This window comes from Camelina sativa, chromosome 14, assembly GCF_030686135.1.
Source record: "Camelina sativa cultivar CO46 ecotype springtype chromosome 14, ASM3068613v1".
NCBI classification, from domain to species: Eukaryota; Viridiplantae; Streptophyta; class Magnoliopsida; order Brassicales; family Brassicaceae; genus Camelina; species Camelina sativa.
In genome coordinates this window covers 27,703,812-27,718,933 of record NC_141893.1, presented here as the reverse complement: position 1 = coordinate 27,718,933, position 15,122 = coordinate 27,703,812, and the positions used below count along the sequence as shown (strand labels likewise).

At 37.8% G+C, this 15,122-nt stretch overlaps 1 protein-coding gene across 1 annotated transcript; it reads left to right on the top strand.

Moving 5' to 3' along the window:
• Positions 1-435: 435 nt before the first annotated feature.
• LOC104742346 (uncharacterized) lies at positions 436-12,574 on the top strand. Its single transcript, XM_087485864.1, has 5 exons — positions 436-555; positions 9,800-10,885; positions 10,955-11,540; positions 11,616-12,010; positions 12,079-12,574. The coding sequence occupies exons 2-5, from the start codon at positions 10,175-10,177 to the stop codon at positions 12,421-12,423; spliced, it is 2,037 nt and encodes a 678-aa protein (XP_087341990.1). The 5' UTR covers positions 436-555; positions 9,800-10,174; the 3' UTR covers positions 12,424-12,574.
• The last annotated feature ends 2,548 nt before the right edge of the window (positions 12,575-15,122 follow it).

Below are 15,122 nucleotides of genomic sequence, written 5' to 3'. Positions count from 1 at the left end.
GATTTGAATTATCACTATTTGTTAACATTCCTTCTTCTTAGTATTTTTTATTTTCTTATTGTAGTATTTATAGATTTTACATTATTTACTTCAATTTGATTTTCAAATTAGAAATCTGTGATGATTTAAAATAAAGTTTTATTTTTTATATTTTTTTTAATTTTAAGTTCAGGATATGTAATATCAATATTTTTTATTATTTTTGAAAAAGATTCTTATGTTGTAGTTTTTTTTAGTTTTTATTTTATATCTTTGAGTTATCTAACGCTCATATGTCATTTTTTTTATAATATTCAATTTTTTATTTTTATTATGTCAAATAAACTTTTAAAAAAAAAAACTCTCAACTTTTATTGAGTTGGTTATAAACTCATTGTCATGGTGTAGATATTTTTTCCAGTTTGTATCCAAAATATTTTTTGAGTAAACAATTTTATTAGTTTAAAAAATAAGAAATTATGATACAAAATAATTTTAGTGGTTAAATTAACTATGTTAACTTGAAAGCAAAGAGACATAAAATTGGTTTCATTTGTTCATGGACACATTTTATAGGTAAGAGTATATTTTAATAATAAAATAGTTGTTGTGTATGAACACATTTTTGTGATAAAACTTAGAAATTGTATGTGGATGCTAATTAGATGATTTTTTGACGATTTGTTTGTATGTAAATATTTTATGAATAAGTTGTGGAATATTTTTGAAATTTGACAAATATAATATTCTTAATGACGAAAAAATTTGTCTTTATAAAAAAGAGGCGATGTGTGAGGCGATTAAGGTTTGATCCCCATGTTTACTCTCCGATTTGGTTATGATCGTAGTTCCAGGATCTGGTTTTGGCTGGTTGGAGGTTTGTTCAGGAGTTGTGGTTTTCTTTCGATTTGGATAGTGGGTTTGATCGATCTGGTTTTCGAGATCTTTCCTATTTGGTTTTTGGAGATCTCGATTCGGTTTCTATAGAGGATCTTTGCCTTAATGGATTATCTTGGCTCGTTTTGGTGCTGGCTTAGGGTGTTTGATTGGATTTGGGGGATTAGGATCCAGAAGATTCTAATCTGTACGTATCAGGGCTGGCTGGCTGATTTGGTAATATTTACACCGATTGATTCTCTACAAGGGTGTATGGTGACTCGGGTGCTCTTTTTTGGTAGGTTCTCGGATGGGATTGATGGAAGTTTATTTTTTCTTTCCCTGTATCCTTCCAGGATTCGATTCTGGGAATTTTTTTGCTGTTGATTACAAGGAAACTAGGATCATTTTGGTTTTATGGATTTTGATTTCACTGCGATTCGGTAGTAATCTTCCTTGCTTGGTTTATATTCAGCCGAGTGGTACAGAGTTTGTTTATTCACGTACTCGCTTTCTCTCTGATCTTTGTAACGATAGTTGGTTTGTTTTGCAATTTCATTTCTGGTTTGTTGTGATGGCTCAGTTGGCAGTTAACAGGGGTAAGAAGGCTTTGATTCGTACAGAAACGGTGAAGATTTCCGGATCAATCATGGCTCAGAGAATTCAACAGTTTTCTCTGACGCTTATTGGTAGGTTGATGAACCCTTCGGTTCAACGTGTGGAGTCATTAGTGGCTAATCTCCCCAAGATTTGGAAGCTAGAGGAGAAAGTGATAGGAGTGGATTTGGGTGTGGGGATTTTCCAGTTTAATTTTCAAACTGATGAGGATTTACAAGGTGTTCTTCAGAACGACCCCTATCACTTTGATGGATGGATAATTTCTCTGGTGAAATGGGAGCCCATTATTTCTAGTAGTTACCCTTCTGCTATTAATTTTTGGGTTAAGATTTCTGGGATTCCTATGCATCTGTGGGAAACAGCTACTTTGCGGGCTATTGGGAAGAAAATTGGTATTCTTAGAGAGGTTGATGAAGGTTCAGGGAGTCTATATGTTACGGTTAATGGGTTTAACCCCTTGGTGTTTCAACTTGTGGTTCCTTTTGATACAGGTGATGAGGTGGTAGTGTCATTAGAGTATGAGAAGCTGACTGGGCTTTGCGATAATTGTTGTAGGCTCACACATGAATCTGTGGCTTGTCCGTAGTTGACTCAAGTGGCTAGTGTTTCTGGTTTTGATGGCCAGTCGAATAAGAGAGGTGTTCAACGGCAGTATCAGGCTCCTCATGGTACGGAAGGAGGTTGGAAGAAGCCTAAGAAGACTATTGCCAAGAGGGCACTAGATTTCTCCTCTGATGAGGGTGCTGTCAACCCTCAATCCTCATTGGGTGGGGGGGGGGGGGGTAATGGGAAGCCGGTGTTAGGCATGTCAATTAGGGCCAAAGCCTGTAGGCTGGCCCGGCCCGGCCCGACCCGACCTTGAAAAATACCGGGCTCGGGCTTAAATATATATATGTCCAGAAAAAATCAGGCCTTTCGGACTATAGGGTTTTTCGGGCTTAGCCCGACTAGGTTCGGGCCAGCCTGAAAAGCCCTTAAACAGATATATTTGTATTGTTTTTTTTTCATATATTTATTTGATTGCAATATTTAATTAATGATCTATTGTAAATAAAGTTTAAAACTCTAATTCTAATTTTCATATTTACTTATAACCTTAATTAATACTTTTAAAATTTTAATCTGTGATATTTTATATGAATTATATATTAATTTATTTGGTTAATGTATAAAAATCTTATTTAGTTTTTAACTTTTTCTTTTAAATTAAGTTGGTTTTAGTGAATATAAATGAACTATTAAAATTTTGATTGATTTGTTTTACAGCGCACCTTTAAACATTGCTTTTCAAGACTTATAAGTTTGAATCTTTGATTCGTAAGATAAGCCCGGAAAAGCCCGTAAAGCCCTGTTAGGGCCGAGCTCGGGCTTTGAAATATAGGCTCGAAAATATTTCGGACCAGGCTCAAACATATGCGGGCTTTACGGGTTTCAGGTCGGGCCGGGCCGGGCCAGCCCGATTGACACCCCTAGCCGGGCCGGGTCAGCCTGATTGACACCTCTAGCCGGTGTTCAGGCGCCATGATAAGTCTCAGGGTTCATCTTGGGGAAGCAAAAGGGGGGGGGGCTTACTTGGGAGCTTGGAGTGAGAGAGGAGAGGGTTCAGGTCATATGGCGCTGAGGATCACTGGTGGAAATGAGTGATCGCAGGTTCAAAGTCTTCATGTTAATAGAAAGGGAGTGGGTCCGGTGTGGCCTCAACCACTTTACCAGGCCAAATCAACAGTATTTGCATCTTCACAGGTTCATGAGACGGCTTTGGACAATGATCAGGCTGAGGATATGCTGGAAGATGTTCTGGATGCACATGGTCAGAACGTGGAGTCAGAATCGGTCTTCGATGCTGAGACTGATGATTTGCTGGAGGATGGTGAGTATAATGGTGTTGAGGACGTGGTTCAGGCTAAGGAGTCTCGGTCTTTGGTCACTAAATCTGTGGTGGATATGGAGGAGCATTTGCCTTCTGTCGAGGGTACCGCTTCTAAAGGTATTTCTCAGTTTCCTAGTTTGGTAGTTTCTGATTTGGGCAAGCTTAGTTATAATTTGAAGGAGTTTTCTTTGAATAATGGTAGAATAAGAAACCTTAAAGCTATAGGCAAACTGGGTTATAGAGGGTCTAATATTAAGAGGAATGTTCTACCTTTGGCGTCACCTGGTAAAAGATAATTGGCTAAAGCTTTTGTGATTAAATCTGCAGGGGATAATAAATAGAAGATAGCGGGAAAGGCGGAGCTTAAAGCAAAGGAGAAACCCCCCTCAGGAGGTGGGAAGCAAGTGAATAAGAGAGGGATGGTGGTTCTTTCGAAACCACCGGCTCAAACGTGAAAGTCTTGAATTAGAACTGTCAGAGCATTGGAGCTGACCTGACAGAGGGATACTTGAAGGATTTATGGAAGAAGAATAAACCAGATATTTTATTTTTATCAGAAACTAAAAAATGTTGTTCTTATTTAAAGTATTTTCAGAATAAATTTGGTTTTAATAAATTGTATACGGTTGAACCCCGAAGGTCTAGCGGAGGTCTAGCCTTATTTTACAATGATGCAATAAAACTTGATGTTCTTTATGCTAGTGATCGCTTCATAGATGTTCAAGTTTTTTTGGGACAACAAATTCTGTTCATGTCCTTTGTTTATGGGGACCCTGTTCCCAAATCACGTGGAAAGGTGTGGGATGACTTAACTCTAATTAGTTCAACACGTACAGATCCTTGGTTCATGATTGGTGATTTTAATGAACTAATTGGTAACCTTGAGAAGACTCGGGGTGCGTTGAGACCGGCGTCGTATTTCGTGCCTTTTCAATCAATGATTAGACATTGTGGTATGTTGGAGTTCCCTTGTTATGGTGAACAGTTCTCTTGGCAGGGTAACTGGAGAAACAATCATGTTGTTAGATGTCGGTTGGAGAGCTTTAGGTAACGAAGATTGGCACAATATTTTCCCTTATTCGAGGGTATACTATTTAGAGATGATTGGGTCTGATCATCTACCTATTTTAGCTAATTGTGCTAAGTCTTTATAGAAACCTGTTAGACAATTCCATTTTGATAAAAGGTGGTTAGGGAGAGAGGGGCTTAATGGGGCAGTGGAGTTAGGGTGGAATCGCACACGGAATTTTTGTGTCCCGGGATTTGTGGACAAAATCAAGAATTGTAGGAACTCAATTTCTTGGTGGAAGAAGAATAATGTTCCAACTGGTCCTTCTCTCATCTCTGAGTTAAAGGTGGCCCTAGATGCAGCAAAATTGGATGACTCGATCACCCAAGCAGATATCAATATAATAGAGCACAAATTGACGTATAGGGAGGAGGAGATTTACTAGCAACAGAAAAGTAGAAAGTTTTGGCTAAAGGTAGGAGACAAGAATACCAAATTCTTCCATGCTTCTACTAAACAACGGCGGGTGCGAAATAGAATAGTAGGTTTGTTTGGGCAAAATGATATTTGGGTTGAAACAGAGATAGGTTTAGAGAATATTGCCTCTTCTTATTTCACAAACCTTTTCCGGAAATCCGATGTCAGTGGTATACGTGAGATGGTTCAGGAGGTGAATCCATCCATTTCTCAGAGAATGAATAATGATTTAACAAAGGATGTTTCCAAGGCTGAAGTACGCAAGGCTCTGTTTGCCATGCACCTGGAGAAAAGTCTGGGCCCTGATGGGATGACAACCTTATTTTATCAGAGGTTTTGGTCCTCGATTTGGTCATGTTAGTTAGGGATTTTTCTGCACTGGTAGCTTTAATACTCGATTGAATGAAACAAATATTTTCCTCATTCCGAAGGTTCATAAGCCCCAACGGATGGCAGAGTTTAGACCGATTAGCCTTTGTTACGTGGGTTATAAGATTATCTCTAAGATTATGTGCTTCCGATTGAAAAAATATTGCCCTCACTCATTTCGGAAACTCAGTCAGCTTTTGTTTCGGGACGTCTATTTACAGATAATATTATTATTGCTCAAGAAATGTTTCACGGTTTAAATACCAATAGGTGTTGCAAATCCGATTTTCTGGCTTTTAAGACAGATATGAGTAAAGCCTATAATCGGATTGAATGGAGCTTTTTAAAGCCCGTTCTGGAACGGATGGGTTTTGACGATAAATGGATTTCTTGGATTATGTTGTGTGTGACTTCAGTCTCGTATCAGGTTTTATTAAATGGCCAGCCTCGAGGTTCACTTTCCCCGAAATGGGGGTTACGTCAAGGAGACCCCCTGTCACCGTATATGTTTATTCTTTGTACGGAGGTGTTGATTAATAATATTAGAAGGCTGAGAGGTATATGTTTATTCTTTGTACGGAGGTGTTGATTAATAATATTAGAAGGGCTGAGAGGGAGAGTAAGATTACGGGTATCAAGTTAGCCCATGATTGCCCATCCATTTCACATTTGTTATTTGCCGATGACAGTCTATTCTTCTGTAAAGCGGAAGAGGATGAGTGTAAGCATGTGATGGAAATTATTGGTAATTACGGTAAAGCCTCGGGCCAAGAGGTAAACCTTGCAAAATCTTCTATCTTGTTTGGGAAGAAAGTTCCATACCAAGTTAGAGAGCAGTTAAAAATTGTCATTGGAATTTCTAAGGAAGGAGGGATGGGTTCCTATCTGGGCATTCCCGAAAATCTTGGGGGTTCGTATAATAAGGTTTTCAGCTATGTCTGTGATAGGCTTGATGACCGAGTTAATGCCTGGTCAGCGAAATATCTATCAAAAGGTGGAAAGGAAGTATTGATTAAATCAGTGGCCATGGCCCTACCATCTCATCTTATGTCCTGCTTTGAACTTCCCCAAGATTTAACATCTAAGTTAACAAGTGCAGTTTCTAATTTCTGGTGGAGTTTTAGTGATAAGGCTAGGGTTTACATTGGGTGGCTTGGGATAAATTTTGTGACGGTAAAGATAACGGAGGTTTGGGTTTTAGAGATTTGGACAAATTTAATGACGCGATGTTAGCTAAACAGTTTTGGCGTCTTATTCAATTTATGAATTCCTTGTTTGCTCGGGTGTTGCGGAGGGAGTATTTTCTCGACAAAAGATCTGGTTATGCGAGGTGCTCGGTGGATGGTAGGTGATGGATCTAATATCTCAGTATGGCGGGATCCATAGATCCGTGATCAACATCCTCGATCGACTAATGGGAGGGGTAGCTTTCTGCATCCAAACTTAATAGTTAATCATTTAATTAATCCGGCCACAAGGGAGTGGAATTTACCTATCCTTAATGAGTTTATGAATCCGGAAGACATTAGGATTATCCTTAGTATGACTTTAAGTAAGTCCTTGAGACCAGACCGACATGTTTGGCATTACTCAAAATCTGGGATGTACACGGTTCGTTCGGGATATGCTTTGGCTCGGGAGTTGGTGGCAGAGGTTGAAATTGGCCCTACATACACGTCTTTAAGAGCCCAAGCATGGAAACTTCATGCCCCGCCTAAAATTAAACATTTCTTTTGGCAAATTGCCTCGGATTCTCTTCCAGTGACAGACCGTTTGGCTCGCCGAGGGGTTTAATGTGATATTAAATGTAAGAGATGTGACTAAGAGTCTGAAACAATTAATCATGCTCTTTTTGAGTGTCCTCGATCGCGTCAAGTGTGGGAGGCATCCCCAATATCGGTCACGGTAGGGGGTTTCCCGTTTGAGTCGGTGTTTTCTAATCTGGATTTCATCTATGGGCGAGGGTCCTCCCATTCGGATGTTCCAGATGTTCTTCATCGGTTACCATGGATCTTATGGTCGATTTGGAAGGATAGGAATAAAAAGGTTTTTCAAGGAACACAGTTAACGCCTGAGGAGGTGCTTAATCAGGCTGCCAGTGATAAGCTGTTTTGGGAGGATATAGAGACACAGGTAGGGGGTCTGCCTGCTAATACATATCTACCCGATTCTGAGATCCCCTCGAGTTCTTCGAATCATGTTCTTTGTTGTCAAATTGATGGTTCCTGGAAAATTTCCGACACCAATTCAGGCTTGGGATGGTGGTGTGATAATGGTCAGGAGAATACCTTTTTACTAGGTGCTAGAAGTCTTCGGCGAAGTCCTTCCCCGCTTCATGCTGAGTGCGAGGCTCTGATTTGGGCCATCGAGTGTATCCTTGCAAACAAAGTGGCGTGTCAGTACTTCGCAACGGACTGTGCTGAATTAGCATTGATGATTCAAGCTCCTGAAGATTGGCTTGCGTTTTCAAACATCTTACACGGTTTCCACATGCTGAGGGCGGCTTTTCCATCCTTCTCCTTGTCCAGGATTCCACGTTCTTTGAATCTAAGAGCGGATTGACTTTCACGTTCATCTAGATCTCTTGTTTCTGCAATTTCCTTTGTAAACACTTATCCACCGGTTTGGGCTACCAACCGTGTAGTTATTTTCTAATTTAATATTTCGTTGAAAAAAAAAAAACTCGTAATGACAAATGATTGCCAAAAGCTTTTGTAACACCCATGAACCAAAAAGGAATTTTGGGGGTGGGTGTCGAGCGACACCAGAGGGGTGTCGGTCGACACTAACAATTTCCCGAGTTCATCGGTTTAATTGTCGGTTTGATACGGTTTAGTTTAAGAAACCCTAGGGGCTCGAGTATATAAGTGGTATCTCGACGCCAAGTGAAGGGGAGCCATCTCCTTCCCAAAAAGGGGAGAAGAGAGTTGTGTGAGTGAGAAGAGGAGATCAAGCAGTGGGCTTGAGGGGAGCTTCTTATTCGTCGTGCATCAAGGTTGCTAGAGTAAGAGACCTTGTGCTTGAAGCATAAGACGAGGAGAAGGGAGTACCATCTTCTTCATGTGTGAGGGGAAGGATGGGACCTTGGTGGTAGATTGGGATAGACAAAGAGACTCTCTCATGGCTGTTATCCAGGTAAGTCGTGTTGTTTAATGTTTAATCGATTATGGAATAGATGGTTGTGAAAGATTAGAGTTTTGCGGCGAGAAGAAGCTTGAAGGGAGTTCAGATCGTGATTTTTGGGTTAGTGTTGTTCGACACCAACACCTGCAGATAGACTGCGCAAACTGGTTCGAGATGGCTACTTCCGGGCAACTTTTGGAGGATGAAACGGAGTCCGATTTGACTGAAATTTGGTGGGGAGATTTGTGGTGTTACATGCTTCTTATTCAACAGTGGATTTGTGGAATTAACGGTTAGTTTGTGATTTAATCAAGTGTTTTTATTGTGGTCGGATATAGACGGTTTTGTGGTAAGGTTAGGGTGTCGAGCAACACCAAGGTGGTGTTGGTCGACAGCATGTTTTTGTGTGTTTGAGTCATAGGAGAATGGCTGGAGTTAGGCTTGGATGAGGAATGTTTAACGGAGGTGATGTCGAGGTCGTTAGAGTCGACCGACACTAGGGACTGTCGATCGACACCATGTATGTTGGTTCGCAAGTGGTGCGATGGGTGACGTTCGACACCAGGTGGAGGTGCCGTTCGACAATAGAGGAGTTGATAGTGATTTGGAGTATTCATGGGGAAGTGTTGTCCATGGCTGAACGAAATCAAATATTCCAGCCCACCTCTCTTGTTAGTCGGTCGCTTGGGGTGGTTGGTTGTGCGACTCAGTAACTAGATGAGATGGGGATGGTGTAATTATGAGAGTTTTTGTAAGGAGCGATTTCTACGCCGGTTGTCTCGTTGGAATTAAAGGGTTCCGATGAGATCGTTTCCCGTGGATCCTGTGCAGAGATTAGGAATTCGGGTGCGGTGGTTTCAGCTTTGGTGGCTGATAATTTAATTTTAGATTACTGTAATAATTGATATAATAAATTTTAAATGTAAAAGTATAAATTAATGTATTAAAGTAAATACGATGAAAAATATTTATATATATTTACTTTTGAAAATAATGTTTATTTCTTGCAAAATATTAATATATTTGTTAATAATTTAACTTTATTGGATAACTTTAAAACAGTACGTTGTGTGGGTCCTAATCTAGTAAAATTAAAATAACTATATTTTAACCTGCGGTACACCGTGAGTCTATAATTTATTTATAACTAAAATTTATTTTAATTGATTTTGTCTGTTGTAGATTTTTATGACATTTAAAAAAAAATTACATATAGAATTCAGTTACTTTAATTTTTTTTATAACAGAATTCTGTTACTTTTATGGGTGTATATACGAGTTAATCTGTATATTGAATATAAGTTTGGTTAATATGTAGATTATTTTAAGATGAATATATATATATATATATATATATATATATTATGTGTTAAGTATGTCCAATTATACAAATAGAAGGCGGAGTGTACTAAAATTATTTTTTTGTTAAAATCACTTAACTGTTGTATTTATTTTCTTACACTTTGATTTTTGTACAGTTTTTTAAACTTAAAAAGTTTAAATTTAAGTCACTATTTGAGGAAGGTTTGAGAGCAACAACAGATAAAGAATAATACAAAAATCTTGAAGAACAAGAAGAAGAACAAAGAGAAGCTGAAGATAGTGAGCAAGAGTGTTTTGTAGAGGAAGAAGCAGAATATCCAGATACACCACTAGAGTCAGATGAAGAATGGGAACAATGGGATAACGAGAGAAGGGGTAAAGGGAGGAAAAAAGACACTCATGGGAAAGCTAAGTATCATGGTAGTCTAGATAAAGAGCCATACATTTGGTTATTTCAGAAGTTTCACAGTGGATTAGAATTTAAGGACCAATTGTTGCGTTACTCCTTGAAAACGCAATATGATGTGAAGATGGCAAAGTCAGAAGCAGACAGGATTGCTGTAGTTTGTTGTGGTGAAAAGTGTAAGTTTAAGGTGTTTTGTTCTTATGAGAAGCCTATTAACAAGTGGATGGTGAAGGTCTGTCACATGAATCACAACCACGGAAAATCAAGTAGAGTTTCAATGTTGAAACAAAGTGTGATTGCAGGTTTGTTTAGAGAAGAGATAAGAAGAAATATAAGCTTACAAGCAGCACAAATAAAAGATGCAATAAAAGCAAGGTATAACATTGTTGTTCCTCTCTCAAAGTGTTACAGGGGTAGACGCATTGCTTTGAACACCATTCTTGAAGCTCAAACAACTCAGTTTGGTAAATTGTGGGATTATGAGAATGAACTACGCAAAAGACATCCTCGTATGATAATTGATTTGTGCACTGTTAATGTCAATGATAGAGAGATGTTTGATTGCTTCTACATTTGCTTTGAAGAATTCCGCAACACTTGGAAGACTTGTTGTAGACCGGTAATTGGTTTAGACGGATGTTTTTTAAAATGGGAGTTAAATGGTGATTTGCTTGCTGCTGTAGGCAGAGATGCAGATAATAGGATGTATCCAATTGCATGGGCAATTGTCAGAGGTGAAAATAAAGATACTTGGGGTTGGTTTGTTAAAAAGCTGAAGATAGACCTTGGCTTGGAGAATGGGGACAATTTGACCATAATTTCTGACAAGCAAAAAGTATACCATTCTATCATTTTTCTTTTGTACATTAGTGTTTGCTATTTTTTCAATTGTTGAACTTTTCAGGGTTTAGTGCTTGCCATAGAGGCTGAACTTCCAAATGCAGAGCATAGGATGTGTGGAAGACATATATATGCTAATTGGAAGAAACAAGGTTTCTCAAGGTCAGAATACAAGAATCTCTTTTGGGGAGTAGCTTATAGCTACACTGAAGGAGAGTATGAGGAGAAACTGGATTTAGTCAAGGCATATGATCCTTCAGCCTATCAAGCGTTACTAGCAACAGAGCCGAAGAGGTGGTGTCGTGCCTTCTTTAGTGTTGAGTCACGTTGTCCTGATGTGCACAACAATTTGTCTGAGAGTTTTAATAGGACAATAAAGATAGCAAGGGCTAAGCCAGTTATTAACTTGCTGGAGGATATAAGAAGACAAGCGATGAGAAGGATTTCTAGAAGGTGTCTAAAGGCGGAGAAGTTGGAAACTCCTGTTACACCAATCACAATGGCCTTATTAGAGAAAGCAAGGTTGGCAAAACAGTATTGTGATACACTACGTAGTAGCAAGACTTCATATGAGGTAAATGAGTTTGATAATGGATACATTGTGAATTTGGCTACTCATGAATGTGCATGTAGAAGATGGGATCTCACAGGTAAATGAGTTTGACTAAGTGAATTTTATAAATGTTATATATCCCAGTGATTCTAATTGAATGTGTGACTTACAGGAATACCATGTAGACATGCCGTATGTGTTCTAGATGATAACCAAGATGATCCAGTACGGTATGTGGCTAATTATTACTTCACGTCAGTTTTTAAGAAGACATATGAAGAGAACATCAAACCTGTCAATGGTGAGAAGCTGTGGAGTAGGACAAATAAGCCTCCAATAGGGATACCTGAGATGAGAAAACCAAGAGGGAGACCAAAAAACAGAGACAGACGAAAAGAACCTTTTGAAGACCTACAAAATTCAGGGAAATCAACAAGACATGGCAGGATTCCACATTGCAGCCTATGTGGTCAAGCTGGGCATAACAAGAGTAGTTGCAAGAATGAACCAATTGTTGTGGAGGGTCCAAAGAACAAACGTGGGAGACCAAAGAAGCTTATAGATGAGGTACATTTAATTATTATTTTTCATTGATATATCTTATGAGTCATCATTCTTTGCTTGGTATGTTTCAGAGTCATCCCAAGGCACCCCCAAAGCCAAGAAAAAGAAGAAATACTCTTTTAGCCGAAAGTAGTTCTCAGTCTATACAAGCTGGTGAATCAAGCTCACAAACTCCAGTTGCTTATAGTGCTCCTCAGCCTTCAATCTCATCAAATCAAGTGCAGCCACATGTGAAGAAAGCTAGAAGAGGGAGACCATTGAAGATTAGAAAAACTGGTAAAATTCCACAAGGTGTTGGAACATTTTGGAGTCCATTCACGGATCGACCTTTTGAGGTGTTTGGAGACCGAGTTTATGATAGGTCTAACCTAAACCCAAAACCTCAAGAAGAACGTAACACAGAATCTGAGCAATAGGCACCATGTTTTAGTGACCAGTAACTACCTTATTCACTCTCTATTATGACTATGGTTACTTTTACTTATATAGAGATTTTGTTTGCTTTTGAATTCATGTATGACAATTTGACATTATCATCTATCTATATTTTTGGATTTTTTTTGTTTACGGGAAATAGTAAAGTTAACACACTGTTTTCGTTCATCAAACTCGAAACGGAATTCATAATAAAAATTACGAGGATTTTGAATTTTAAACACGTGAGACAACCATTATGACAAGTGGTTATATATAAAAAAAATGATGGAAGTTAACGGTTCTACTAACGGCAGTTATCTATTCCGTGACAGTCGTTACGGTTCTGTCGTTTCATAGAGCGGTGTAAACAAAAATTATAGTTTAGAGGTTTAGAACGTTACTAAAATTAATTTGATGGTTTATATTGTTAGTGAAATTATTTAAAGGTTCAAAGTATCACTCAATGATACTTTGAAGTTTCAAGGTTTAAAATGTGATTTTCTCTATAAAAACAAAGAACACAACTGTGGTAGCCGTTTTATATTAAAAAAATTTAAAAACGTAAGTCTGGTTTGTTTGTTTGGAAGATGTTTAAGGACGTGTAAACAAAAACAATATACAACAGGATAATTATACTTTATTGGATAGTTTTAAAACTCGTACCTAATCTAGTAAAATTAAAATAATGTTTACTTTTTAGCAGAATATTAATATTTTCTTTTAAAAATTAACTTTATTAATATGAGTTTGACTTTGATCACTTAAGAATAGGGAAAAAACCCGAAAAATACGCCATCTAATATTTTTTTGGCCGTTTAATTCCTCTAGTTATTAAATTTCCCAAAAAATACCTAGTTTAATTTTCGTTGTCTTTAAAAACCTTCATTTTATTAATAACGGTAGATCCATACTTACGACATAACAACTGTTAACTCTAATGACGGAAATGTTAACCAGGATTAAAATATAATCCCACGTGGTTAATTTAGAGATATCTGAAGATATTGTTGCCCTCTTTTTCTTCCCCCAAATCGATTTCGAGTTTTAGAACTCTAGAACCCTAAAATTTCAGAAAATGAAATTTGGTTTGAGAGAATGGTGAGCCAAAGCAAGCACATTCTCTGTGAAGGAGGTTCACACTGAAGCTTCCAGCACCATCTAACACCTCGTACTTGTTCTCACCATTCTCTCAAACCAAATTTGAATTTCTGAAATTTTAGGGTTCTAGGGTTCTAAAACTCGAAATCGATTTGGGGGAAGAAGAAGATGGCAAGAGTGTCTTTAGATGTCTCTAATTAACCACGTGGGGTTATATTTTAACCCTAGTTAACATTTCCGTCATTAGAGTTAACAGTCGTTATGTCGTAAGTATGAATCTACCGTTATTAATAAAATGAAGGTTTTTAAAGACAACGAAAATTAAACCAAGTATTTTTTGAGAAATTTAATAATTAGAGGAATTAAACGGCCAAAAAAATATTAGATGGCGTATTTTTCGGGTTTTTTCCCGTTAAGAGTAAAATATTTTTGAGCTAAAAGAGCACTTATCAGCGCATAGACAAGCACACACAACTGAATTTTCAAGCACGAAAGATTACAATAAACAATCTAACCATCAAATTTGGGTTTAAAATTCGTATGAATTGTAGGATGCTTGTTACTGACATGTGCGAATCCAAAATGAGAGAATTGTTATTATGGGTAAAGTAGAATATGCATGGAAGCATTCGGGTTGGTGATGCCAATCTAGGTGTTTTATAGATGTCTTTATTCTCATTTCGTATACAGTTGCTAATGTATTATTTTTTTCTTACCACTTTCTTGGATGTACTAAGAAACTTGTGAAAGTCCTTTTTTCTATAATTCTATATATTATGCAAGCATGACCGCTTGAGGCTTTGAGAGTTTGCATAACTGGAGTTGAGGAGATAGACACAGAGTTGGATATTCTTTCTGAAGTATTTGTTTTCTCTAGGAATGGTGAAAATGATGCTTTACAGATTGCATTTGTTACATATAAATATGTTAGCCAAATATCGGTTTTTGAATTTTTCACATGAGCTCTTTTTCTGTTGCAGTATATCTTTTCCCTTTTGCATAAATCAGTTTGTTGTGAGACTAAGAATGGATAAGGGTTTGAGCATTCACTTAACGCACACATTCCTTACAAATAGTTATGTTTGCCAATTATTGTCTTGTACACTTAGATTTTTGCTGCTTATGTAGGTTATTATTACAGCTGGTTACGAAGCTAAGAGATCTACATTCATGGGTTCCATGCATGGGAACTGTGAGATATATGCTATAGTGAGCCATGTTGATCCGTACAACAAGGAAACACATAAAAAGTGAGGGGATGCTTGAAGAGTGGTGATCTTGTTGTTTGTTGTATAAATGTTGGTTACTTCTCTAATTGTTTTTTTTTTTTTTTTTTGTTTTGTCTTTCGCACTTCTATTCAGGGCCATAAGTAACAATCATAGTACTGATGTTGTTAAGCTTTTTGTAATTGCAGCTTAAGACATTGATTTGTGCTGAAACATTCGCGGACTCCGCTTGTATTTGAAAAACTCGTATTACAAGAAAACAATGGGATCCCAGTTGCGACCGGAAAGGTGACTAGGCTCTGACTCTTTTAGCCTTAAGTCTGAAGGATAAATTAAGAACAAACACTTCAATTGGATTCAACTTTTCTGAAGA

Bases quoted from the DNA above. Each gene is read 5' to 3' on its own strand.
- LOC104742346 (XM_087485864.1), top strand. From the start codon at position 10,175: ATGGCAAAGTCAGAAGCAGACAGGATTGCTGTAGTTTGTTGTGGTGAA. The intron at 10,886-10,954 runs GTATACCATTCT...TGAACTTTTCAG, and splicing joins TAATTTCTGACAAGCAAAAA to GGTTTAGTGCTTGCCATAGA. The intron at 12,011-12,078 runs GTACATTTAATT...GGTATGTTTCAG, and splicing joins CAAAGAAGCTTATAGATGAG to AGTCATCCCAAGGCACCCCC.